The sequence below is a fragment of the Anas platyrhynchos genome, chromosome 2, assembly GCF_047663525.1.
Source record: "Anas platyrhynchos isolate ZD024472 breed Pekin duck chromosome 2, IASCAAS_PekinDuck_T2T, whole genome shotgun sequence".
NCBI lineage: Eukaryota > Metazoa > Chordata > Aves > Anseriformes > Anatidae > Anas > Anas platyrhynchos.
Window position 1 is genome coordinate 96,911,527 of NC_092588.1, and position 26,665 is coordinate 96,938,191.

The 26,665-nt window shown below is 43.0% G+C and overlaps 2 protein-coding genes across 3 annotated transcripts in view; one reads left to right on the forward strand and one right to left on the reverse strand.

The window, feature by feature from the left end:
- Nucleotides 1-18,889, forward strand: part of AOAH (acyloxyacyl hydrolase) — a 73,322-nt gene extending 54,433 nt beyond the window's left edge. Inside the window, 6 exon segments of the mRNA XM_027451438.3 lie at nucleotides 4,484-4,656; nucleotides 7,338-7,396; nucleotides 7,483-7,542; nucleotides 9,547-9,643; nucleotides 12,866-12,942; nucleotides 18,470-18,889. Coding sequence (XP_027307239.2) covers nucleotides 4,484-4,656; nucleotides 7,338-7,396; nucleotides 7,483-7,542; nucleotides 9,547-9,643; nucleotides 12,866-12,942; nucleotides 18,470-18,598 — 595 coding nt within the window. The 3' untranslated portion in view covers nucleotides 18,599-18,889.
- A 3,794-nt stretch (nucleotides 18,890-22,683) lies between these two features.
- Nucleotides 22,684-26,665, reverse strand: part of ANLN (anillin, actin binding protein) — a 28,770-nt gene continuing 24,788 nt past the window's right edge. For both annotated transcript variants that reach the window (XM_027451435.3, XM_027451434.3), the window contains 2 exons: nucleotides 24,474-24,646; nucleotides 22,684-24,083 (listed from right to left, as the gene is read on the reverse strand). In XM_027451435.3, the coding sequence (XP_027307236.1) occupies nucleotides 23,960-24,083; nucleotides 24,474-24,646 (297 nt within the window). In that variant the 3' untranslated portion in view covers nucleotides 22,684-23,959. The remainder of the gene's footprint in view (nucleotides 24,084-24,473; nucleotides 24,647-26,665) is intronic.

The window sequence follows — 26,665 nt, forward strand, 5'->3', positions numbered from 1 at the left end:
GTTTGCTCGCTCCAACACCATAAAGTGGGATGGGGGAGAAAACTGAAAAGTGCAAGAATTCCTGGGATGAGATAAGGACCATTTGATAAGGAAGAAAAAAATATAAAGAAAAATAAATAAATATATACATATTAAAACAAGTGATGCACAATGCAATTGCTCACCACCTGCTGACCAATGCCCAGCCATTCTCAGAGGGACAGCCACCCTAGTTTTATTGCTGAGCATGAGCCCCTAGGGTCATCTATGGGACATCCCAGGGGTCAGTGTGTGCCAGCTGTCCCAGCTGCATCCCCTCCCAGCTCCTGGCGCACCCCCAGTCTTCTCACTGGCACGGTAGCACCAGGAGCTGAAAGCCTTGTCTCTGTACAAGCGCTTGTCTCTGCAGCAGCTAAAAGATGGATGTGTTGTAGTTCTTATCCTAAATCCAGAACATAGCACCATAGCAGCTACTGGGAAGACAATTAACTCTATCCCAGCCAAAACCTGGACAGACAAATTAATAAATCTGATTAACATGGACACTTTCAAAACACTCAAAACATTTTATTAAATGATGCCAATGCAGCTAAGTCTCCTTTCAGAGCTTTTAAAGTCTCACCTGCAAGTTGTGTAATTAAGTTGGAGCTATTATTAAGGCTCTCAGGCTTTGCCTCTAAAAAAAAAAACATTTTCAGTGGCCTAAAACTTTGCTTATCAGCAAGTTTATCGTTGAGCCAAGTGGGAAAAGCAGTCACAGCCATCCCTCCAGGCCTCCTGCTGCCTGCTAGCATGCCTGTCCTGGGCATCTGGTTATCCAGAAGCTTCTGGAGTATTGCTACAACCACCTCCAAGGTGATGAACCCTGCCAAATATAAAAGACTTCAGAAGTGTCTTCTTACAGGAGTGGGCCAGGCTCTGTTGAGCATGTATTTTGACTCTGCTGTTTTGCTAAAGTCACTGCTCTTGCCTCTGATTAACTCGTCATGCTGCAGGTTAATCCTTTCGCTTCCCCTGCGTCTAATCCGGCTTTCTATTCTTGCCTAAAGAAAAAGAGAATCTCTCCACAAAATTTAAACCATTTTGGCCTTGCAGCATCCATTCCTGTGTTTCAAAACAGTATTACTCAAAATGCCGCTTGTTGTTTTATCCCAGTGCCTATTGCCTGGCAGAGACACTCTTGTCTGCTCCAGTTCTCTTTGCTGTCTGTTTTTCTCCACAACCCCCATATCATCAAAAGAAGCTGTGGCTGTGGTGATCCCTGTGACTCCAGCAAGGAAAGGTGCTGCAGCTCCTATAGAAACACACTGTTTTCATTGAGTGGGGTGGGTAGCAGAGAGGGATTTTTGAGGATCCAGTCATTGTCTGGCTCTGATAATAACCACAGAGGTTGCAGAGGATGTGGAGCATCTGATGCACCTGACTTTAAACCTAAAGCTAGACAAATAAAAACCTTTTCAAGGACAGCTTTAAAGGGCAGTAATAGAGCCCTTCTGGTCATATCCTGTATTTTGCCTTCAGAGAGCAATGTGCTGAGCACAGCTTTTAGCCAAAGAATTGATAAAATGCCAGTATTTCATCCCATGTGAAGAGCGGGGTGATGTGTTACATGGATGCTCGTAGAGGAAAAAGATAGTGAAATTGGCAGCATGCATTGTATGTTCCCAGTAGTCTCCACACTGTGGAGTCCAAACAGAGGGGTTAGAAAAATAAAGACAGATGGCAACGGTATCTCTCAGCCCACTGAGGTGTAAATGTGGGACACCATGTGGGACACATGGACCTGGAACAACAACAAAAAAAAGCAACAAGAAAATAACGCCAGCAGCCCCAGATGCTGTGCAGTTACTGTGTGTTAGTTGCATTTGGGGTAAGGCACTGCGTCTCCAGCCTCTCTTTCCCAGCTTTGCAGTTGTGTATGTGTATGTATGTGCATATGTGCATGCATGCATATGGGCACGTGAGCTCTCAATGAAAACCACACGTGCACCTGGTGGCCCCATATGCCAGTGGCCCAAACACTGGGAGTGTTACAGATGTGATTAGAAAGCAGCACTGAGGATGAAAGATGGTCTGGGGAGGATTTATTTGGATTGGTGGTGTGAGACCAGACCTGCCCTGCAGGATGTGGTGGTGCCAGGTGCTGGAGAAGGTCTCTGTGCAGCCAAGTACCCTACCATTGATGGCTGTTTGCTTATGTGCTGACGCAAAGAGTGGTGGCAAACATCAGCTTACAGAGGTCCCAGGTGTGCAGAAGCCATCCCTGGTGCTGCCTCCCTTATTGCACAAGCCAAAATGCATGTGCCTACAAGATAGCTTGCTTCTTGGCTGGTTTTAATTTCAAAGCCTGGCACAGAGAGGAAATGTGAAGAAATGCATGGGAACACCTGTGTAACTTCAGTAGAGGATGACAAGAGGTTGTGGAGCTATGAATGTCATATTAATTTCATCTCCCGCTGATGTGTTTGCTTGCCGTAGCTGCCTTACATCAGAGCAGTATTTTGAAATTGAGTGCCACAACACCTGTAGGCAAAAATGAAGTAATTTAAGGGCAAAACCACAGTCTTATCTCAAAAGTACCTTGCTCGGGTGGCTGTCACAAGCATGAGCTTGAATCTTAATGCTGTTTTTCAGTTCTCCCTGACCAGAAATTCTCAAATGCTGCAGAAGCACATTCTGCATCAAGATAAGTTTCTAGGCCCAGGGAACATGTCTAATTATTATATTGCATGCAAAATGCAGCAGCTAAAGAACCCCAAATCCTAATTAGAGGAATGCAGTTCTCCCACAGGGAACTCAGTTACCCCAGAGCACAACCATTTCTAGATGTCTAGTCCTCAAGACAAAACAGCAAAGCTTGTGAAGGCTCCTGCTTTTGGAGGGCATTCACCAACAAGCAATTCCGCTTGATTTCCCAACATCTCAGTCATCCCCACACGGAGTTTGCCTTTCTCTTACCCATGGGAAAGCCATAGGTTGGGGGCATGGAGCTCAAAGGACTTCTCCAGGGAAAGGTCTCCATCCTCCTGTACCATGTGGAAGGCTTGAGCATGCTCTTAGGATGAAGCCTTCCAGATAAAGCCCTTTGTCTCTGAAAACCTTGGTCAAGCTGAGTCTCACCACCACAGCAGGACCAGCCTCATTTCCCCAGCCCTTGGCTCCTGCTAGGACAGGTTTACCTCACTGGGAATGCCTTCACCCTCTTCTTCATCACCCTTTGCAGATGCATGGCAATAGCTCTAAGGGGAGAGTACACATGTGCCCTTTATATAATAAAGTGGTTGTTTCAATAATATAACTAGAGCAGGGTTCTCTAGGTAGCCTGGGGGAGTTTGTTTGCTTTTCTTACACAAGCTGAAATTTATTTCAACTTCAAGATTTTATTGTCCTTTAGCATTTACAGCTACGTGCAAGGGAAGGACAAACTGGAGTGTGAGAGTCTGGCTTGGTGAGGTTCAGGCCCACTGGCAAGCTATAAAATATGGGCATTTAGTCTGTGTGGGACACTCTCACAGCTCCTGCATCCTAGTGGGCATTTCTGAGGACTATTTTAGCTTCAATACCTCCTCCTTCTCCCTCCAGTCTCCTACATTCATTTGGACCCCTCACTGCTCTCTTGCAGCATGGTGGTAGGAGGTGTACAAGATGTGGGAGGCAAAGCTACCTTAGATATTCCTACCTGGCATAATTGAACAGGATGCTGAATGTGAGGTACACACAGCAAGTAGTGGGGGAAGCCATCCTTGCATCTGTTCTGGGGCACCCCTCACCCTGAAGCCATGTGTGCAGAACAGCACTGGTTCCCCGTGGTTGAATCACAGAGGCTAAAATAAAACCACCAGGTGCAGTAGTCTGGGGATTCCTTTTCCTGCTGAAACTTGGCATAGACATCAGACCAGTCCCACACTGGAGTTTGACAAGTATGCCATGGTCGGTATCTTTGCAGTCAGCAAAAAGAGCATGGGCTTTTAATGACTAGAAACTGGCAATTTTCTGGATTTGTAGCAAGTGGCTTGAGATGGTCTGCAATGGCTGCAAAGAGTGAGGCTCCCTAGTGGTTCTACATGGATCTCAGCACCATGAGAAACCAATATAGTCATAGTCTGCTTTATAGCTCCGATTCGCCCTTGGCAGTGTAAATAAAGACTAACTCATTCCAAACAATGGGATTACTCTACCATGAAACTAGGAAGAGAGCTAAGGCTTTTCTCCTACATGGAGGTCACTCCACAAAAATGGGTTGCATGAAGGGTTGCATGTCTGCCTGTGTTTTTAACAGGGAGAAGGCTTTTGTTTGTTACACTGAGGGAGATTTCTGCATCACTTTTTGTTTTGGCAATAAGAACAAGGGATTAAAGCACATCAGCATCACTTCTATAAGGTTTCATTTAGCTAACCTAACATGTAAGAACAGAAGACAAGAAAACACTTTAATTTCAGGTGCCTGTTTGGTGGCACTGTGTTACCTGACACAATGTCCTGTTTGTGTCCTCTCCTTCTGCAGGAACCATGACACCCTGGCTCACATGACGACCCCCAAAGAAATGCTCTCCAATGTCATGCAAGCTCTGCGTTACCTGGACTCACGGCTTCCGAACGGCAGCCACGTGATTTTAACAGGCTTGGTGGATGGACGCTTCCTCTGGGATAATCTGCATGACAGATACCATCCTCTAGGTAAATATGAGATGTTGCAGAGTTCTCTCAGCTATCTGCCTGCTCGTGTTTCCTTCTCTCCCTGAATAATTTATGGATCTGTTGACATATTTCAAGCAAACCTGACAGAGTAGAGGAGATCTGGAAAATATGCGCTGATATTGGCTGTGCAGTAGAAGTAAGAGAGTCACCCCCAGTGCAGAATAGAGCACCTAGAGGTCAGATCCCTATGGTGCCCATGCCCCCTGCCCCCCACCAGCCAGACCCAATCAGCTCCAAACCAGGCTCAACACATGCTGTGGATGCGCAAGACAAGATGTTCTGCTTCAGCCTTGGACCCAAATTGTGGCCAGCCTGAGCATGCTTCATCCTGGGTCTTGTTACAGGTGGAGCTTGACATCTGGTGAACAGCTCCACTCACTGACTGATGGGTGTCTTGATAATGCTGGGTGTGGACTGGGACAGAATTAATCCAGGGAGTTGCAAAAGACTGAGTAGATGCTAAAGGAATACATTTGCCACAAGCTCTGGGTGTCTGGCATCTCCTACGCTGCACACAGGTGTGACAACTGAAACGTCACACCATGTATAGACGCATCTTGGGTCTTTCTCTCAGAGGGCAGTTGCCATAAGGTTCCTTGAGGCAGTGTTTGCAGGGATTTGGAGGCTAACTTTGGGAGCCTGTCTCCTCAGAGCACACTGAGGGCACATGCAGAGAAGCTGCATGTCTGACCATTGACTGGCCACTTGCTCATGCTATGTCAAACAGCAAAGAGGAACATCATCTTGGTGGAGTTGCATTAACACATCCTGCATTGTGGTTAGGCTGGTGTCTGTGCCTCTGGGGTCAGTGTGGGCACATATCCATGGAGAACTGGGATGTTTATGGAGTGGCAGGTTTGGGGGTGTTCCAGAACCCCTTCTCTACAAATTCCTACCACCCCAAAGTCAATAAGGAAAGAATGTGAAATATTTCATCCTGCTACCAAAAACTGCTTTTATACAAGCGAGTATGTTCAACCTTCTCCATTTAAGTGTAGGCATAAAGAAACAGCGAGGCCATTCTCCTGTCAAGTTTTAGACCAAAAGCATGTTCCTTTTGTCTCTGGGTAAATGAATATCCAGTGCATCTGAGTAAGTGGGAAGTTGTTGCCATATTAGTCCTCATCAGTAAATGGAGAGAGAAAGAAAAGCTAATGTACATCATTAAAATGGTAGATTACATCTCCAGATGGGTTTGGCAACCACAGGGTATTAGAGCTTTGAAGAAGCACTGTGACTGGTTTCCCAACGTTAATCATTGCCAATGGCCCCATAGATTCTTCTTAATATTCTTCTACATGTTATTTTATCCCTCTAAAGTACATGCCTCTTAGGAAGTCTGAGGTATCCATTGCTGTTGTTTTCTTGATTCATCATCACATTTTCTCTAATAAGCACTATATTATTATCAAGTGAAAACAGAAAATAAAAAAAAAAAAAAAGAAAGCTCCCATCCCTTCTGGCACAGAGTGAACCTGTGATAATTATTTTTCAGTCACATAAATACACTTCTTTGCTTGAGTGCATGTTTATCACAGGGACAGTTCCTCTACTGGATATCTAATTATCAGAGATAACACGTAGCATTTTTGGCACAAGCCAAACCGGGAGCGGTTAGCTATAGGACCGGTTGGCAATTTTTCAGAGGGCTTCATTCGCCTTGGAGGGAACCAATTAATCCTAAGCAGCATTCTGCAGCAAGATATCACTTCTGGCAGATCCTCTGATGGGTTGTGAGGAGGTTTCCCTGCTAGGCAGCCAGTCAAGCACCACAAGACATTGCTCTGGGTTTCAGCCAAAATACCCACCTGGGCTCACGTCAGCCAAACCCATCAGCTGCTGCAGCCCTTTGCTCCCCACTCCTCCCCACAGCCCATCTCAGAGCCTGACCCTTTGGGGCCATGTGGTTTTGGGACATTCCCACCAACCCTTGATCTTTGAGGTCCCTAATCATTTCTGTGAGGAATGGATACTGCTGCAGGGTAAGATAGGGAGGAGTTGCACCTGTACTGTGGAGATCCTACAAAGCAGCCTGAGGAGCCTTTTTAATTTGGGTGATGTCATACTCTGCAGTTCCTGAAACAGCAATGACAAAAACTACACATTTCAGCACTGCAAAAATAAAGAAGTTTGATGGGATGCTCAGTGTGCCACGAACTCAGAGAACTAACTGAGTGTCCATTTAATCTCCATCCTGGCTGTAGTCACCAAAGAAGCAAAAGGATTGATAAAATGGGTATTTTTCTTAGCAAGCAAGGTTACTGTGCAGCAATGAATTTCAGGGAATGTCAGCTGGGTGTTTAACTTGGTGCTTGAGTTTGCTCACCCACAGAAATGCATCCACATCCCTCAGTGACAGCAAAATAGTTTCTCCCTTGTAAGGCTGTCCTCTCTGAGACAGATGCAGAGCTCAAGGTACACACACTCACCTTCAGCCTTTCTTTTGGCTGTGCAATGCCTGTGTTTTGTTTAGAGAGTGAGAGATGTGCAAAGGGATGGCATACCAGCACCTCCCAGACCCACATGCATGGTCGTGGTGGGGCTCCCAGGGTGCCTCTCCTCACCTGGGGCTCTGATGCATGGGGAGGGACCACTAAGAAAAGTGATGGTGGTGCCTTTGGCCATTGGCCATGCAGAGCTTCCCTCTCTGTGTTTTGCAGGGCAGCTGAACAGAGACATCACCTACAGCCAGCTTTACTCTTTCCTCAACTGCCTCAAGGTAAGGGCTGCCTTAGGAGCATCCCTCTGGTCTCCTCTGCTCCCCACCTGCCCACTGATAATGTGCTGTCTCCTCTGCCCACCTAGGTGAGCCCCTGCAATGGCTGGCTGACTCCCAACAAGACACTCAGGAACCTGACCTCAGAGGTAAGGAGGAATACCAACTCTGCGGTGGTCACATAAGTCCACCCTCTTGCCCCTGTACATTTTATAGAATGATAGGATCATCTAGGTTGGAAAAGACCTTCAAGATCGTCAAGTCCAACCACAAACCTGACCTGCCGAGTCCCTTCACTCAGCCATGCCCTCGTGCTGTACCCACACAACTCTTAACTACCTTCAGGGATGGAGACCTCACCACTTGGCAGGGCAGGCCCTTCCAATGCCTGACCATGTAGAAATTCTTCCTAAATACAAGGTGTCTTGTGCTGTACATCAAAGTGTCTTCACTGAGGAGCACAGGACCCCCCAAAATCCTTTCACAATCACCAGAACAGATGAAAACTCATGGTCTAGATGTAAGGCAACAAAAGGGATAGTTTAGATGGAAGATGACAAAAGAAACATGCAACAATTCCACGTCAAGAGAAAGTTTAAATTGAATCTATGTAGTGATATAGTTTTTGCTTTTGTCTTTTATATGATTAATAGCTTCTTGGCCTAAGCCTGATAGCCCAAATGAAAGACATCAGTTCTTTTTTTTTTTTTTTCTTCCAAAGCTGTGGAAACTTCCATGCCCACCCTTTGAAACACCTCTCAGGCCCTCAGAGCAGCACAGTTAAGCTGCAGGCTTTGTAAATGAGCTCCTGTGGTGATCCCTCAGCTGTCCAAATTCATTCCTGGGGGATGTGATCTCCCTCAGACGAAAAACATTCAGGGTCCTGCTCTTTGAGGAGAAAATGTGCCTGGTAAGGAAGAAACTGCTTATGGAGAAGGTAGTTGCTAGCACGGAGTGCCGATGGCACAGATTTTGCTGGCAGCTGGAGCAGCCCCTGAGATCAAGATCCTGGCCCCGTCGCTGTCAGGGCTTTGTGCTGATCTCCCTCAGGCACATCACTGTGGCCTTAATGACCAGGTGGCACAGCCAAGGAGCACCCAGGCTGCAGGCAGGAGTGGGAGCAGCCAGACACAGGTGTCCTTTAAAGCTGACACTAAAAACCTGGTGGCACATCATAGCAGGCACTTATTCCCTGATTTTTCCATAGCAGGCACTTATTCCATGCAGCCATGTAAAAGAACCAGTAAGCAGACATAGTCAAAGGTGCCATCTCTGTGCATTGTCATACTAATGTATGCATTCAGTAAACAGAAAATATGGCCTTAATTTCACCAAGGTTTACATACAAGTGTCATTTTATGCCCCATCCCTCTTGACTTATTAAGAAGATTCCCGAATCTTTACAGGACTGCGGCTTATATGTTACCTACGCCACAGGACATACAGCACATGTAACTGCTGTCCATGTACAATTTCTGCGTCTGCAGGGCATGAATTAATCTTCCTCCTGGCTTCCTGTCTGAAAATAATTGTCTATGTTATCATCCAAACTGCGCTTGATAAATATTTAGGAGATCCTGATCTCTGTTAGGCTGTAGAAATTACACTGGATATATCAGTTACATCTGTGGCTGATGGAGCTAATTTACTCCACTGAAAGTAAGAGCAGAATGTGGTCTGGCTAGCTGAGTGCCAGTACCCACAACGCAGCAGCAGGAAGGATAGTGGGAAAGGAGGAACATTTATCCTCTGCAGAAAGTTTCTGTTTTCTTTAAGAGGATTGGAAATGATGGGGCTGCCACTTGTCAAGAGGCCTCTGAAAATGAGAGAGCCTGAATGAGTATACAGGACTAGAGCTGCTGCTAGGTGGTGTGCATGGTGAAATAACTGGATGCTGTGTTCATTGTGTTATCTCAGATGAGGTCTTGGTACAAATCTGCAATGTCACATTGCATCGCAAGCTGGGTAGCCCAAAGGCAGAGGATATCTGGTGCATGTCTGTGTCATGATATAGAACTCTGATTCTCCTTTCCCCCAGTTACAGGGGTATATTAGCTTTCAAATTCCTGCCTGCACATCAGAGACAAAAACAAAGCCCACTCAAAGCAGCATGAGTAGCAATGAATTGACATCAAATTGCTTGATTTTTGCAGAGAGCCTTACAACTTTCCGATGTCCTGAAAGAAATAGCGAGATCTGAGAAATTTGCCAACTTCGATGTTTTCTACATGGATTTTCCACTGAGACAAAGTAAGTTGCTTTTCTCTCCTTCTCTCAGGCAGCTTTCAGTCCTGTGCTGGGCTGTTAATGCCCTCTGTACATGTTAGCTCTGTACCAAGGCAGCCTGGGTGACCCTGGTGGCACTGCCTCCAGAAGACAAGTTTTTCTTGGCCAGTTTTCCTCCCTGAGTAACACAGCTGCCCTCCCTTAGCTCAGTGTTTTCAAAAGCATCTCTCCCAATAAGAACTGGCTTCCTTCCTGAGCTTCCTCAAGCACCAGAATACCTCTGCAGCATTGACTCGAGGACCTTACAAAACTCATCCTTATGTGATCTTAAGTGACATTAGGTAAGTGCATTACCTAACTCACTTCCTTCTGTAACTGACATTTTAAGGGAAGAAAAAAACAAAAACAAACAAACAAACAAAAAGGAATATATATGCTTGGTCCTCCATTTTAAGCAAAGGATCAGCATGGGTTGAGGGACTGACGTGGGCAATGTATTCAAGCAGGTAGACAGTGATGGAAAAGCAGGAAAACAGCTTTTTTCCAGCCTGAACCTCCTGTGTTTCAACTTTGCCTCTTGCCCCCCCCACACACACACCTTGTACTGCTGTGAAGAGCCTGGCCCTGTCCCCTTGTCACCTTCCTGTGGGCACTGGGGGCCACAGGCAGCTGCTCCCTGAAGCCACCTCTTCCCCAGAGCAAACCATCCCCATCCCTTAGCGCATGGGGCAGAAGCTCCAGCACCGGCCACCCTAGGGGCCTCCCGAATACCATGAATTTTTAGATTCTGTAAAGAATACATAATAATAATAAAATATGATCTGCATTTCCTTATATTGGTATTCACAAAGAGAGGTTCTGCTTGAAAAAAAAATTGCCTGGGGACCATATGCTCTTTTATTTTTTATTTTTTTAATGATAATTTAAATCCCAGAATGTAGACAGCTAAATCTGGAGCCATGAAGGGACAGAAGCAGCCTGGCAGTACTTCAAAGTGTACATCTCTGACACCTCTCCCCATCAGTGTCTGGGTGTCCTTGGAAGCATGAAGCTGCCGAGGCACCGAAGATTATTGTGAAATTTTCAGCTGCAGCCAAATCACATCAAAACTCACAAAATTGTTTTATTCTGTACAACACAGTTCATGAAGCTGGGTCTGGGTCTCATGCAGACCGCACAGGGGAGGAGGTAAAGAAGAGGATGGGAGAGGGAGTTTTTCCACCTTAGCTTGGAGACACAGACCTCACTGCAAGTTAGCTATCATAGCACAGAGTTTCAGGATGTCCAAGTCTCTTTGTGGGTTTTGTATCAGCTACTTAATATTTAACAAATCATTAGGGTTTGGAACAAACTACCTGCTGGGTAGGCAAATTACTTTAATAAGTTCAATTACTAACTTCAGGTAATTTATTTGCTTTCACAAAAAGAAACATCTTAATATAATTTGCTGTACTTGATTACATCGCGTTAAATAAATGAGCTAAACAAAATCACACATGCACATACAAACATCGGCTCTGACAGACACTTTGCGAAGTTTCCTGCAGCCCTGGTGCCGACCATATGAGCTTCCTGTCAGTAAAGCTGTTAGTTCGCAAGCGCGCTCAGAAGCGAGCTGAGGCTGCTGACCTACTTTCCTGGTCTCTTTCTGAAGCAAGCGCAGATCCTCCCCTAGACTCTCCAGGCATCAAATATTTAGTGGTGGTTGCGTGCTGTCATGAGGACACTGACTCCAGGTGGGCCTGTGCATGTGTACATAGCAGCTGCTAATCTCCTTGGAATGAAAACTGAGTACACCAGCATTTATTCTAGGTTTAGATGGACAGGCAAGCTCAGATGCTGCCTTTGGCTGAAGTGCTTAGTGTTTCTATAAAGGGGCGCAATAAATACAGGGTGTGGGTTGCTTTTTCTTGTGGGGATGTGAGTAAGCTCTATTGTAGTCCAGCCTAGGCAATGGGCACTTCTAAGGCAATCTCCAGCTCTACTCAGTGCCTATTTGTCCCAGAATTGCTCTAGGATTTTTGGAGGTCAAGCATAATGGAATAAATTGACCTTTGTTGATAGAAACCTCACTTACTTGCTATTTCTGGACTGGAACAGTAGCGTCTACTGAGTGTGTTTTACAGCACACAGCCTCATACTTGGTGTATAACATCATACAAGGGGTTAGGGGCTAGTTCACACCATGTGTATGTTGTGAGCACGTGTACTCCCTGGTGTAAAATAGGATTAAAATGTTTTCATGTCCAGTATCATGCAATTTTGAAGCAGACCTTCAAGCCCTGTGCCTTGAAAGAAGTTATTTTGCTGTTGAATACAGCATCACAAGTACATTTCTATAGTTAAAGCGGGAACACCGCCACTCTGTGAAATCGAAGTCAGAATGATTGCCCAGACATTGCTTCTTGACACAACAGCCAGAATCCAGCCAGCAGTGCTGGTCCTAGGTCAGAACTGTAGCACTTGAAAGGAGAACATTTTTCTCATGACGGGCTGCCTGCATAACACTATTAAGAATTCTTAATCTGTCATTATAAAAAAAAAAAAGATATAAAATTTACAGTCTGTTAATGCTATATCCACCAGGCCCGCGTTTGATCACTCTACAGCCCTTTTGAAGAAAGCAAGCTTTTTACTTCTCTAATGGCTCTGGGGCTTACAGTAGAGCAGCATTTGCATTGAATGTCATGCTTATGTAATTCAAAAGGTTATTCTGTTGGAGTTGAAAAAGATCACTCAGAAGAAAAGTAACTGAAAATGACATCTTATTCCTGCAGACATCAGCCCCGGAAAACACTGTGTTACCCTCTATTTCTCTAAAAATCACTGTTTTATTTAGCTTTTCGTCATATATATATATGTACGCACGTATATTTTTTTTGCTCCGCTGAAGCTGCAACTCAAATGGGAAATACAAAAGAATTAAATCAGTATTAAATAATTTATAGCTTTACTCACTACAGCTTCAGTCTTAGTTAGGAGGGAAAGTGAATTCTTTTACAATCATTTATGTTCAAAGCACTTCCTTGCATAAATATTGCAGATTAAAAAAAAAACAAAACACTAAAAATACAATAAAAGCTTAAATACTGCCCCAAGGAGAGGGGGATTTCATGCAGTATTGGCTCTGACAACTTCATATAAATTATCATAATCTTCATGCAGAGCTGTTGTGAGCTTAAAAGTAGCGGGGACGTTGGGAGGAGGAGCGCGGTGCTGTAACCTCTCTGCTTGTGTGCTTGGCAGCGGCCGAGGAGTGGCGCAAGATGGGTGGCGAGCCCTGGCAGCTGATCGAGCCGGTTGATGGCTTCCACCCCAGCCAGGTAAAATCCAGACCCGAGGTGAGGGGTTTCATAGTGGGAGGGATGCCAGCGCCTGCGTTGGGTTGGCTGCTCACACTGCCTGCGGTGCCCACGTGTCCTGCAGCGGGGAAGAGGAGAGGTTCCTTTCAGGAGAGACCCTGACCCGTCCCTACCCATAAATATGACCATGGTGAAGACCCTGCCCATGTCCGTGCCCCTACATCTCACATCCTCAGCCTCCAAGGCCATGGATGCCCCCCATCCTAGCCTGGAACAGAGCTTTTGTTTTGAAGCCATACCTGCTTTATGCGCTGCAGCCACATGATGAAGCACTTCTCTCCCAATTCCTTGGCCTCCAGGGATGGGTGGCAGGAGAAAGTCTGTAGTCAGAAATGAATGAAAGGGAAGGAGAAACAGCTGCTTGGCTGTAACTCCTCACTTTGATGACCTTGTGCAAGGTTTGCCCTGTTCCCACCGCGCTCACTTTCAGAGTACTTTTTTCTGAACCTGCGCAATGCTTTTGGAGAGCACGTCATGCAATCAGCTACAAGCAACGCAATGCATTTTCTATAGGCTAGCTTCAGGTTTCAGGTGTGTACACAGTTGAAAAAAAATTCACATTTGAAATATTAAAGTGGAAACAAAAGAGTGGCCCATCTTCCTGATATGGTCCTGAGTAAAACTGTATGACTGCCCAGCAAACAGTGCCACAATGGGCCAACCCCTGTGCCCAAAAGCACAGACTGAATTTCTGAGGCGATTTAACGATGGGAGCCAACCCCACACATATTCTCTGTGGACTGCCTTTTCAGCCCGTGGGGAAAGGCGTAGGGACATCCAAAGCATAAGTGTTTTCATTGCTGTCTTTTACATTCATGCTGGCTGCCTCACCTTTGCCATGTCAGAATAATTTCCTGGTCACAGAGGGGCCCCTTAATAGCAGAAATAATGCCTGCTTGGCTACCAAGCAGTACCATGAGGAAGCTGTGGGAAAGCATGGGCTTAGAGCCTGAGGACATGGGGGAAGCGTGTCTGGATATTTTTGGTGCAGGCCTTTTAAAAGGAAGCAATTGGAGAAAACTTGGCAAATGAAACAGGAGTGAAAGCCGTGATGAAACAAACCCCATTCCCACTTCTGCTACCTGGGGAAAATACACAGAAGGAGGCTGGAGCAGAACAGAGAAGATCATTGTGCTGTTTTTATGCCTTACCCCGATACCCTGAGGCTGGCCTGAGGCTTCCCATAGACACCAGCAACCAGCCACCAAGGGAGCCAAGCTCACTGGGTCACAGACTCCCCTCCAGGCTCTTGCATATGCCCTGCACCCCACCAGCTGCTGCAAGGCAGCATGGAGTCAGGCACAGCAAGCATCCTTCTCGAAGGGACCCTTCCTAAGCCAAAAGAAAGCTGCAGAAGGGCATGGAAGAGCAGCTACCAAGCCGGGCGCAGCTCCTGGAGCGGCAGGCTGCAGGCCCTGGCCACATGCTGCTGTATTTCACTCCCCCTGGGCCTGGCATCCTGCAGTCGTTACCATCTCCCCCTCCTGCTGTTCGGATGACGTTAATGCTTTTATAGGTACATTTTCCCGTACAGTCAAGGTGCCAGCTGTAGATATGCCTCACTTCAAGTGAGTTATTGCCCTTCTAGGATTTATTAATTAGCCTTATCCAAACATCCACTGCTTTAAATCCATTTTTCTTTTCCTGCTATTATAGGGAAGTCTGTTATCAACACAGTGCTCTTGGGACTGAGACAGAGCACTCTGCTCTGAAAGAGTGGCTCTCAGGACAAAGAAGGGGAAGTGTGAGCACAGCGTGATATTTAAGAGTACACTTGAGAGAGATGATAAACAACTCACTCACTCCTTATGCAAGTTTTATTTTAAGTTTTACTTTATACCGACGTGAATGCCTCTGGCCAGATACAGCTTTAATACCATCTAGTGCTGCCTAGCACAAGAGCTGATGCTTGTCAAGTGAAGGGGATCTTTTACTTCCATCTTTGCAGCTATTCCCCACTTGTCACACACAGCCCAACAAATAAATATGACTGATAAGTTCTAACTCAATCTTTTTTACAGCATTTTTCTCAAAGATCTCAAAGCATTAGAGAAACAGTCATGAATATTTGAACTGAGCAGCACCCTAAGGAAAATATACACATTTTAGCTCTTGCCTTCAGATGCAGAAAAACTGAGCATGGGGTGTGAGAAGCACAGTGCCACTCTGTGCCAAGGTGAGCTGGAGAAACACCATGCTCCCGCTTTGTTACTATGCACTACTTGGCAGGAGAAGTCTGATATCTGCCCTGGATTTCACCTGCCATTCATCTGGCATCTCATTAATTGAAGAAATAAATAATCCACTTGTGTAAACAGGTGTCAGCACATATATCCAATAGACCATCACTCCAATTATGCAGTAGAGTGGAAGGGAATTGAACCTTCCTAACAGACAGCCATGGATAAATCACTGCAAAGAGAAGGATGAGGAAAAAAAGCAAGGTGGCAACCACCCATTTGTCCCATCAGACCTATTCTGTTTTTTCATGCATCAAAAAGGCTAGGCTAGGACACTTAGAGAAAAAAAGAAGAAAAGAAAAAAAGTCTCCGTAGTGTTCACAGAGAGTATTTTGATCTAAGAACCCTTGAAGGAAGGAATAAACACCAAGCACTCGTGTTTAGCCCAGCCCAGGCCTATATTTCATTAGGGGACATTCCTACAGGAAGAAGAGCATTTTCCTGCGTGTTTTCGTTAAGCTGCAAAACTGGAGATGACTCATTCTTGGTGTATCTGTATTTCTCTTAAGTTTAAAAACTAAAACACCCAGATCAAGCTGTAAGTGGATGAAAGTCACACCATTTGCTTTTAACTCCTAAAAGCATGATGCCTGAGTCCTCCCAAGATCCCTCTAAAGTAATCTCTGAGACAGTGCTCCCCCAAGTCCTGCCAAGACTGTCCTTGGAAGAAATTTATTCCCCTTTACTAGAGGGGGAGCCCAGGGGCTTTCAGCAGCTTTTCCTTCCTACAAATCTCACTGCAAACCATCCTGATTGCCAGATGGCTTCAAGGACATTGCTTCTCTCTGGAACAGCTGATTGCTTTGTTTGTATGGCACGACCATGCATTTCAAGAGGATCCTGTGCAAATAGCTTCATTTCTTGCTTTTATGAAGTTACCACTGAGAGCGCAAAAGCCCTGAGCATCACAAACTGGAAACAGGGATGCTTGGAAGATTCTTAATGATTATGTACTTGCAGGAAAGCACAGCGTCAGTGTGATTAGATTCTCTCTTTTTCCTTTTTTAAGTCTTAGGAAAGCACATTATAACCAGGGAAGAGAAAAAAAAAAATGAAACAAAACACATCAGATTAGTTGTGTATTTATACTTTGCTGAGAAACATTCCCACCCCCATTTTGGTACAGAAGGAAAAAACAACCAAAAGCTGCTAAAATAACACAGCCACCTCAAAGTCACAGTCATCCAGGACTCTATAAGAAATAGGCAATATTTCCTTTAAAAATTGTTCAGGATTTTATTTATTTGTTAATTAAGATTAAAATTAAAAAATGCAAAAAATAAAAATAAATTTAACTGGTGCCAAAACACAAGCTGTTTGGAATTTAAAAAGGACCTAAAGAAAAGATTCCATGAGTCATGAACCTTTCTCTGTGCCTCACTACTCATCCACTCATCCACTGCAAATTATCAGCACCATGTGAGCAGGTGTCTGAGCAGGACCTATGTTATTTAGGGCATTCCAAGCACATCTTAAATTGTAATCAACAGCAGCCTGAACACTGTAGAGTTTACCTCCTGTGATACTCTTTCACTCTTTCAGGGGGGTACAACATGCAAAGATAGTGGGTTTGGTTTTGTTAAAAAAAAAAAAAAAGAGAAAAAAAAAGTCATCCTGCTAAAATCATAAGGAAGACTTAGGGACTTGTGAGGGAGGTTTGGAGACTCCCATGCCAAAAAGGACCACTCTGACACAGGTCTCAACCGCCTGGCAGCCGCTGAGCGGCCCAGAAGCTTGTTTGGTCAAGTTAGGAATTTGTACCAAGAAAAAAAATGCCACGTTACAAAATCTCCCCTATCCCTCTCCCCTGCCTAATGTCTGATAGCTTAACGAGGCTGCAAATGACAAGAGTCCAAGAGCTTCCACCCTGCAAATGTGGCTCTCTGTACATTAGCTCTGAATAAAGTTTTCTTCTCCTGGCCCATCATTACAGCTTTTTTTCAAATGCACAGCATAAAAAAGCACATAAAATTTCCCCAAAGGTTCCAGTCTCTTTCTGAAACTCTGAAACAGGGTTCAAATAGTTTGAGTGCATAAATCCATCTTGGGCCTTCGTACGAAGGCTTTGTTAGCTCTATTTGAGCCTTGTAATTATAATCAATGTTAGCATGAGTTTTAGACTTGAAAGTAAAGTTACTGTGTAGGCAAAATATAACCGTAGGTCAGAAGTTGAAACAAAAATGTGTTAGCAGGGTGTGAAAACTTGGTTAAAGGAGAATCAGGCTATTCTCTTTCCCTTTCTCTTACCCGTGATGATTTTCACCCTGGCAAAATAGTACATATAATTTCTCTTTAGTGCATAACTTCCAGGGCAAACACTCTATGAAGGCTAGAGCAGTTCTGATAGCGAGGAGAAAAGCTGTTTTACCATTTTCTGCAGGTCTCATGGGAAAAGGCTCTGAAGACAGCCAGCAGCAGGTGTGGACATAGAGAATCAGAGGTGGTTAGTTTTGAACCTGGATATAATTGGGCCTCTTTTTCCTAGCACCTGGGGTTTCCTTACAGGATAGCAAAGAGAATAGTTATTAGAAGTATCAGAGGAATTCAAGAGCATGAATTCCTTTGGACTGGCAGGAGATTTATACCTTATATCCAAGCGCTGCTTTTGAAATATTTTCATAATGCTCTGGAGGAAAAAAGTGAGACTCTATGGCTTTTGAACAGAAGTTTGTTGACCATGCACTGTAGGCATCAGGAAATAGTTGAAGAGTCTCATTAGACCTGATTGTCTGCTTATATGTCTTTATTTTCCTGTAATTGATAAAAATAATTTACAACTCTTTTGCAAAGACAAAACACAACTGTAACAGAGAGTAGAACTTTATGCTTGTGAGCTACACATACGGTCACATTTTCCTTCTATGATAAGTAACTTAAAAAGGGTTATTCAATGTTAGGCTTCACATTTGATCTTAAAACAAAACAAAACAAAACAAAAAACAAACAAAAAAAAACACCTTTTTGGAATCCCCCCCTGCCCATTTTACCAGAAATGAGCTCTTGTTGATAAATCCAGTCTTTGCTCTGGTCAGGGAAGTAATATAATATGTAATCCTCACCTTATTTTACTGTTCAAATGGATTTTCACCTCTTCAAGCAGCTGGAACAGAGTATTTTCTTTAGCTAGAGGTTACGCTCCATCACATGTTTATGGAGGGGAGTCTGCCTTCTAATGGGGACTGGTATAAAGCCACTGAATTATACAGGCACGAGAAATTGATAATTTGTCTCATATGTGCTGTTCACAGATTGCTGCAGCCCTGGGAACAAGCATTACCTGGCAGAAGGCACTACACGAATGGCCTCAGGTGCTTGGAAAGGAGAATCCATTCAATGACCAGATTGAAGCTATATTCAAAGATCAAGGTGGACACTGACTCCCAAACTGCCAGAGCCACGGTTCACAGGGGTGCTTCCTGGTACATTCCAGAAAACAACATGATTAGAGACCAAAACAAAAGGAAACAGAGGGCACAAGAGCCACTCTTATTTTTGTTGTTGTTGTTCAAAATAGCAGTACAAAGAGATGGTAGTGCTGAAGTTAGCATAGCAGCATTCTTTTCAGTGCTGTATCTTAACTGCAAAGTCACCCACCTGTACAAGTAGACTGAGCTTTTTCTTTGGAGTTACAAAAATAAAATAAAATCAAAGGATACCTGCCAGCTAGACCATTCATTGTACTGGTTTGCAAATGCATAATGCGATTGTTTCCACATACAGCAACCCCCCAGCCCTACCTCATTGTTTTCCCTGCAGAACCGTATTTCTGGGCTTTCCATTTGTACCTTTCAACAGTTAATTTGATCCCAAAAGGGGTGGGAGGGGGAACCCAACCTAATCTTGTTGCTGTGAGTTGTATACATGTAATTTCCTCAACTGTCAATATGTTATTTAGCTGCTATTTGCTTATTAAAACGTGCGAGGAATAACAAGACACTAGACGTTAGATTTGCCTGGCAGCAGTAGTTCAGCTTGACTGAGTACAGGTTCCCTTTCCCACCATTAACAAGCTCGTAACTTGACAACCCTTCAAGTATTTAACACATCTTGCTTTTTAAAGCTTTAACACATCCCTACTCTTTAGCTTCATAATAAATGCAATATGCACAATAAGTCCCACCATTGTGCAGGTATGACCTAAGGAATCGCTGAAGGTAATGGGCAGCTCTTACCTGCTCTACTTTACACATAGTATTAAAGGTTGAGAATTAAAAGTATTTATTTCACCAGCTCACCCAATACTTCTAGAAAAAGGCAAACAAGAACACAACAAAAATTAAAAAAACACCACCACAGAATACCCAAACAAAATTAGATACAGCTCTACTAGCAGCCCTACTGGTGATAAAGGGATGAGACAGCATAAAATAGCACTAATTACACATGGAAAAATATGGTAAATAGAAAGTGTTAACACAGCATGACTAAAGCCATCAAAATTAGCCAGGGCTCAGTTATACTCTATTTTTTTTTGTTCTGAATGTGCCTGTGTATATGGCTGCATCAGCTGTGACCCAGCTCTGAGGCTGCAGGACAGACAGACGGCCTGGCTGTGCGCGGGCCCAAGCACACTGACCACATCTGTAGGAGCTGCATCTGCTCTGTAGTTTGAAGAGGCAGAGGAGTACTTGCAAATACTGTTTTGAAGCAAATTCTAGATACCCTATTTTTTTGTATTTCTTTTTAAAGTGCAGCCAGTGCAGCATCTTTTATTAAGATTAAATTCTTGTGGGACAACCACTAACGTTTGGGGAAATACTCATCTTTAGGAAACCAAGAGGGAATGCATTCTTTAATTGAATGATACTTACTATCATGTCCCACTTCATTCAAGGCATTCAGATGTTACCAAAATAGCCACTGTCTCCCAAGAAACAGTTTCAACTCAGTCATCTTCAGACATGCCTCCGCTATTGGTCACACATGGGACAGGCTCCCCAGAGAAATAGTCACTGCACCAAGCCTGTCAGAATTTAAGAAGCGTTTGTACTGTGCACTTAGTCCCATGGTCTAAAATTTGGGGTAGACCTGTGCGGTGCCAGGAGTTGGACTCAATGATCCTTATGGGTCCCTTCCAACTCGTGATATGATTCTATTATTCCCTTTAGTTCTAGAAGAGGAAGCATACCTGCTTGCTGTACAAAAATCTCTGCCAAATAGCACGGCATTCAATATACGCTTTCCAGGTCAGGTTTCTTACTGTCATTAAAAGCAAAAGCAGGACAAAAAGCAAGTGCATCCACATTGTTTTACAAGAGACCATGTACAGCAAGGACAATACCTCCAGACTCATACTGGATAATTTCCTTTATATCAAAACACAGAAACGTGGCAATCAAAGGAGGAAAGAGAACACTGCATTTAGAAGCCAAATTTTCAAGCCATTACTGCATCCCAATTGAGCTTAGGCTTTGATAATGCCAATTAAGAGTTTTAAAAGCTAGTAAGACACAAATTTCCTCAGTTAAAATAAGCTTCATTGCCCAGAGCAAAGCATATTCATTTGTAGAATTTATTAGTAAGCATCTTGAAATTGTGTATAATGGAAAAAAAGAAGAGTAAGAGGATGTTCTAAATTTATAAAAAGGCGAGAGAGGCCTGAAATCCCCAAAGCTCTTAGACTTGCCCTAGCAGTGTAATTACTCCATGCTTGATATGGTCTTTGAGGGACTTCACAAAATGGGTTTGCCACTGGCTGCAGGAGCACTAATCCAACCATGTCATGCCTCAGCAGCAAACTCTGCAATTCAGCTTTAAGATCAGGCAGTACACATAAACTTGATTTGTAAATAATGCAGTAACTATTTGCCAGTAAAGATGAACTTGGGGTGTATTACGTCACCACCTTTTACTAGTACTACATCTGTTGTTTCAAAAATACAAAAAACAGTGGAAGATCTGCATGCCCAAATGCTTTTTGAGCAGCAGTGGTAACTTAAACACCCCATTTTAAACAGCTGGTTCTGACAAAGCTTAATCTAAAGCAGCAGTGAGCTATGTATTCTAGTCTATTTCCCTAATTTAACCATCTCCTGATGCTTAGGATGACAAGGACAAATGCCTGAATAAAAGAAAAAAAATGCCCTTGGAAAGCTATGTATAGCACCATGAAATCAAGCTTTATTAATAGTACAGATTTTTAAGAAGGAATGTCTTATCTTGGGCATCCCCCCCACATAGTTGAACAATGTAGACACAGGGGGATTTCATCAATGCCTTACAGCACATGGTTTCAGTGCACTAAACACAGGAGGCTTTTGCTGTTGTTTTTCTGTTCGACTATTTTATAACAACTTAATGCTTTGCAATATGAGAGTATCAGAGAAACTATTTTTGGGTTATAGAGCTACATCTACCTGAAGCTATTTGAATTCAATTGGCCTGGCCTACTACAAAAGGATCAACAACAAATATGAGAAAACTCTAACCTGTAGAGCTGAAAGCTCTCACATCTTGGTGACGTTTCCATCCCACTTTTCAAACCCTGTAGCTGTATTTGTCTTTCCACTTCAGGAAAAAAAAAATACAAACATGCAAGACCTCGAGGATTCTGGGATTCAGACAGCACAATCATTTTTTAATGTTATGGTAGAGTACAAGTTTAAACTGAACTGTTGTTCTGTAGTCTCTCCGCTTTCAACATTCATCAAGGTTCTAATACACTTGCAGAAAAAAAACCCTCAAATAACCCTCTCCCTCACATCTGCATTTTCCTTACTCCCTCATGCCTATCTTGCAGTGCTCAGAAAACAGATGATCCCTGCCTACATTTTCAAAAAAATTTTTCCACAGCTCACCCTTGAAGGAATTGGGAGATGTGAGAGAGGAGGTAGGCATTAGTGCAAGCCAGTAGAGGTGTAAATGGAGGCTTGTTGCTAAGCAGGTGTCACGTGCTTCTGCTGACTGCAGCAGTACATTTAGTCACTGACAATTTATGTTCAGGTCAGGTTTTCAAACTTGCATCACCTGTTAAAGTTCATACATTTCCTTGATATTTTTTCCATTTTCAGCAATAATAAAACACATAGGTTTCTACAATGGATAATAGTTCAAATTGAAAATACAGTCCAAATGAAAGCATGTCACTCCTTTCTATAGACTCTTGCTTCATAACTCAGCCTACCAAGAATCCACGGATGAAATTTGTACTGCCACTGTTCATGTACCATTGTTACTCTGCTGCCATGTCTTTACTATGTGAGATGAGAACCATCTCTCCTCATCACACTCAATGAACTGCTCGTGTCTAGCTGCTTCTACACCCATGTATGTTCCAACCATATTCATAGTAACTGCCCATAAATAATCTGGCGCTAGCTACCCCTAAGATGTTGCATTATATTCCCAAATCAGGAGGTATTTTTGGATATACATACTGAATAGAATTTCCCAAACACCACATGGAATCTAGCTTTTTGTCTTCAGACTAGTGTCTCAAATGCACAGATGACATTAGGAGAAGTTACATAAAGTTATTATTTATTTTAAAGGGATAAAATATATTTCAATACATAATTTGGAAATATTTAAGAACATCTGGAAAAGAAAACTAGGTTTAAAGGCAAAAGTACAAAAGTGGCTGGATGAAAACAGTTTAAGATAACAGAATTTAGTGTTTCAAGTGTGAATATACAACAGGAATAACAACTTAACAGTATTCCACTACTGCATGTGCAATAGTGGGGTAATGAGATAGTATTTCACTAAGCCAGTGAAAAGCTTTGAAAACTGCAGGAACATCAACTGACTAGTTCTGCCATTTTAAATGATGGGTCTGAAGTATTCTTTTTGTCTGCATTTATGGACATGACTATGGCAGGGGAGAAGATCCATACTTACGGCAAGAATATTAGTTGGTAGAACACAGCTTTATAGTCTTACAGAAAAAGCAATTTTATAATCTATTTCTGGTTCTCAAATCAAGTAGAATTCAAGCTTGTACAAATCATGAGTTCTAATACATAATGACATACGCAAACCTAGAACTAATTTTTATATAGTAGTCCTAACAAAAATATTCAAGACCTTTAATTTCTATCAAAGTGCAATGTACTGCATACATAATTCCATACCTGTAAACCATATAGCATACATGCATCCATACCAGCTTGGTATGAGAAACAGCATAAAAATCTAATACAAAGAAGTATGAACATTGTGCACATCTTTTGTTCTGACCAGAAGAAAAGGATATTGTGAAAGCAAGAAATGCTTATGCTGCATGTTGTAGAATAAAGTTTGCTATTAACTACTTTGCCTGATCATTATAAGAAATGCTCCAACATTAAAATTCCTTCTTCAGCACCATCCTTCTGATATAACTCTGAGCTAATGTTTCTTTCAAGGAGCTGAGTTAACTAGTAAGCTTGTGTATTCACTAGCTTTCCCCACCTTCCTCATTCCCCAGAAGTGCGATTTCCTCCAATAATTTAGTTATTTCAAGAAGAGAATGTACTTAGCCAAATAGACTTCCAAAAAAAGGAGTTATATAAATATTTAGCATATTTAGAAACAGCTAATTGCTTCCTACCACACTCAAAAGCTAGGAAAAAAGTTTTAAAACTCTTAAAGTGAGAGAAAAATACTGCATAAGAGTCCTATATAAAGGTATGTACTCTCAAATTTAAAGCTGAAGTGATCCAGAGAACTTTCCACAAATTTTCATTTAACTTTTTTCTTTGCGTAGTTCATGTGACCTTTTGCATGTATATATTTTCTTCATATTCCCCTTCCAGTGCTTAAAGCTTTCCAATTGGTTTATAGCAAGCATCAGGTTGCCACATACGAAGGTCAACAAGAACTTGGTTTAGCTTTTGCATCCAAAGGTTACGCTCTTCTTTAGTATCAGCAGACAGCCAATTCCTAAAAAGCAAAGAACACAATGAGTTAGATGCCTTCCCCCATAATTTTTCTGAAAAATCTGATCTATGGAATCCCAAATAGCAGGGGAAAAACAAAATAAAATATTCTAGAATTCTGCAGAGTACTGCCAAGCTATCTGCCATTTCCACTTTGAGAAATGTCAAGTTCTTTGTTCTCAGAAGAAATAAATGGGACAGTAAGACAAAACATGATTAAAAGTGATCAAGACAGCTTAAGTATCATCCAGAAATCTTAGGATTTTAACAATCTTTGCACTGGCACGCCAAAGTTGTAAGGCTACATCATTAAAACCATCACACAGGGCAAGACATGGCCCCCCCAACACCCTCCCTCCCACAGCCTACACAAACCATGATTTTATCCACTCACTTTGTAACACAGAGTGTGTCCCTGCACTGGCTAACAAGTGTCTCTCTATCATCTTCCCTCTGCGGACGGACAGTTATCAGTTCAAAAGTGTTGGGACGGGCACAGAACTCCCTGTTGGCAGGTTCAATCTGACGATTAGTGCAGTTAGCCAAGTTTATCCGGCCCAAAGGATGCTGAAATTGAAGTTAATCATCAGTTAAGAATATTGTTCTGAAGACTAACTCTGAACATATGGCTCTGACAATCTTTCCATATGAAGTGAATTCCACCCCCCCACCCAAATAAATAGAAGTCTATTATTGCTCTTTTCAATGTGAAAAGTAGAATAGGGGAAGCAAGATTTGGGCCCCTCGCTACAAGAAGGACATCGAGGTGCTTGAGCGGGTCCAAAGAAGGGCGACGAAGCTGGTGAGGGGCCTGGAGAGCAAGTCCTATGAGGAGCGGCTGAAGGAGCTGGGCTTGTTCAGCCTAGAGAAGAGGAGGCTCAGGGGTGACCTTATTGCTCTGTATAAGTACATTAAAGGAGGCTGTGGAGAGGTGGGGGTTGGCCTGTTCTCCCATGTGCCTGGTGACAGGACGAGGGGGAATGGGCTAAAGTTACGCCAGGGGAGTTTTAGGTTAGATGTTAGGAAGAATTTCTTTACTGAAAGGGTTGTTAGGCACTGGAACGGGCTGCCCAGGGAGGTGGTGGAGTCACCATCCCTGGAAGTCTTCAAAAGACGTTTAGATGTAGAGCTTAGGGATATGGTTTAGTGGGGACTGTTAGTGTTAGGTTAGAGGTTGGACTCGATGATCTTGAGGTCTCTTCCAACCTAGAAATTCTGTGATTCTGTGATTCTGTGAAGATAACAGACAATGAAATAGGCCCTGCTCTGTCACATACAATACAGTTAACAAATCCATCCTTACCAGAGGCTTAGACCAGAAAAATACATTCACCCTTTTCTTTTTTCCTTTCAAGAGAAACTTGCTTTTAAACTCAAAAATTCAGGAGTGATTGGTAATACAATCCAAGCCAATACAGCAAGCTCTACTAAAGCCTACGGAAGGCAGGCACTTCAGGAATGTTTGTATCATTCTCATCAAAACCTGTAAATATATGGATTCACCTTCAAACACGCAACTAAGGCACTTAAGTGGAGAGTTCAGGTGCTTTAGCTCCCTCTGTAGTTAGTGGCTAGACCTCTTCAGGGAGCATTTCAGTTTTCAAGGCAGTTATTTCTTCCCACTGACTACAGAGGGAGGCTCAGCTGCATGCCTAAAGTTAGTTACAGACCTTGTCTCCAATTTATCACACCTACAATACACCTCACCACGGAAACATCACAAGCAGTTCCTGGTTAGGAAAAAAGCTTGCTATTTATTAGGCATGTTCATTATGCTATTCCAGAGACAGTTAATACAACCTAGGTTACAAGAAAAAAGGATAGCTCCATCTCAATGAATATTAAGAAACAGTTCCCATAGATATACATATATACCCCATCTGAAAAGCTTATCTAAAAAACATATCATAATTTAAAGCAATCATTGTCCAACACTGGTATTTCTGAGCTATGTGCATCTTCACATAATAGAACAAACATAGCAGGGGTAAGGAGAGGCAGGCATATAAGGATAGAGTTTAATATTGCTGTAGATTATAAATAAGAGCACATCTATATTATTCTTTAAGTATACCTTTCTCAGTTACAGCAACAAGTCTGTAACATTTTTAAGAACAGAACAATCTAAGACAAATCAAAGCAGCTTTCTTGTGCACAAAAGCAGAACAGGAAGCTTTTTCTTGATCATTTTTTTGCCTTTTAATTACAGTAGGCAGAGATTTTTCCTGTCTCCTGGCAAGGAAAGAGTACGTTGATACATTTTGGCATTGACAACTACCAGCATATGGTCTTCCTCTGTTAGCAGGGAAGAAATTAAACTCAGGCAGCTGAATCTGCATAGAAGACCCAAAAGGACCAGAGCTCACCACAGAATTTGGGAAAGAAAGTGTTCTGCCAACAAAAAAGCAAAGGTTTAATGGCAAATTGCTTAAGTGAGTCAGAAAAAAAGCCTCTTGAAAGCAACTCTTAAAAGCAACTGGAAAGATTTTAGTACAAACTGCAGGAACAGGCTAAAGAGACAAGAAAGTTCACTTTACTGACAGATGAACCTCTGATTTGGTGCATTAGCCAGACAATACCATGAGT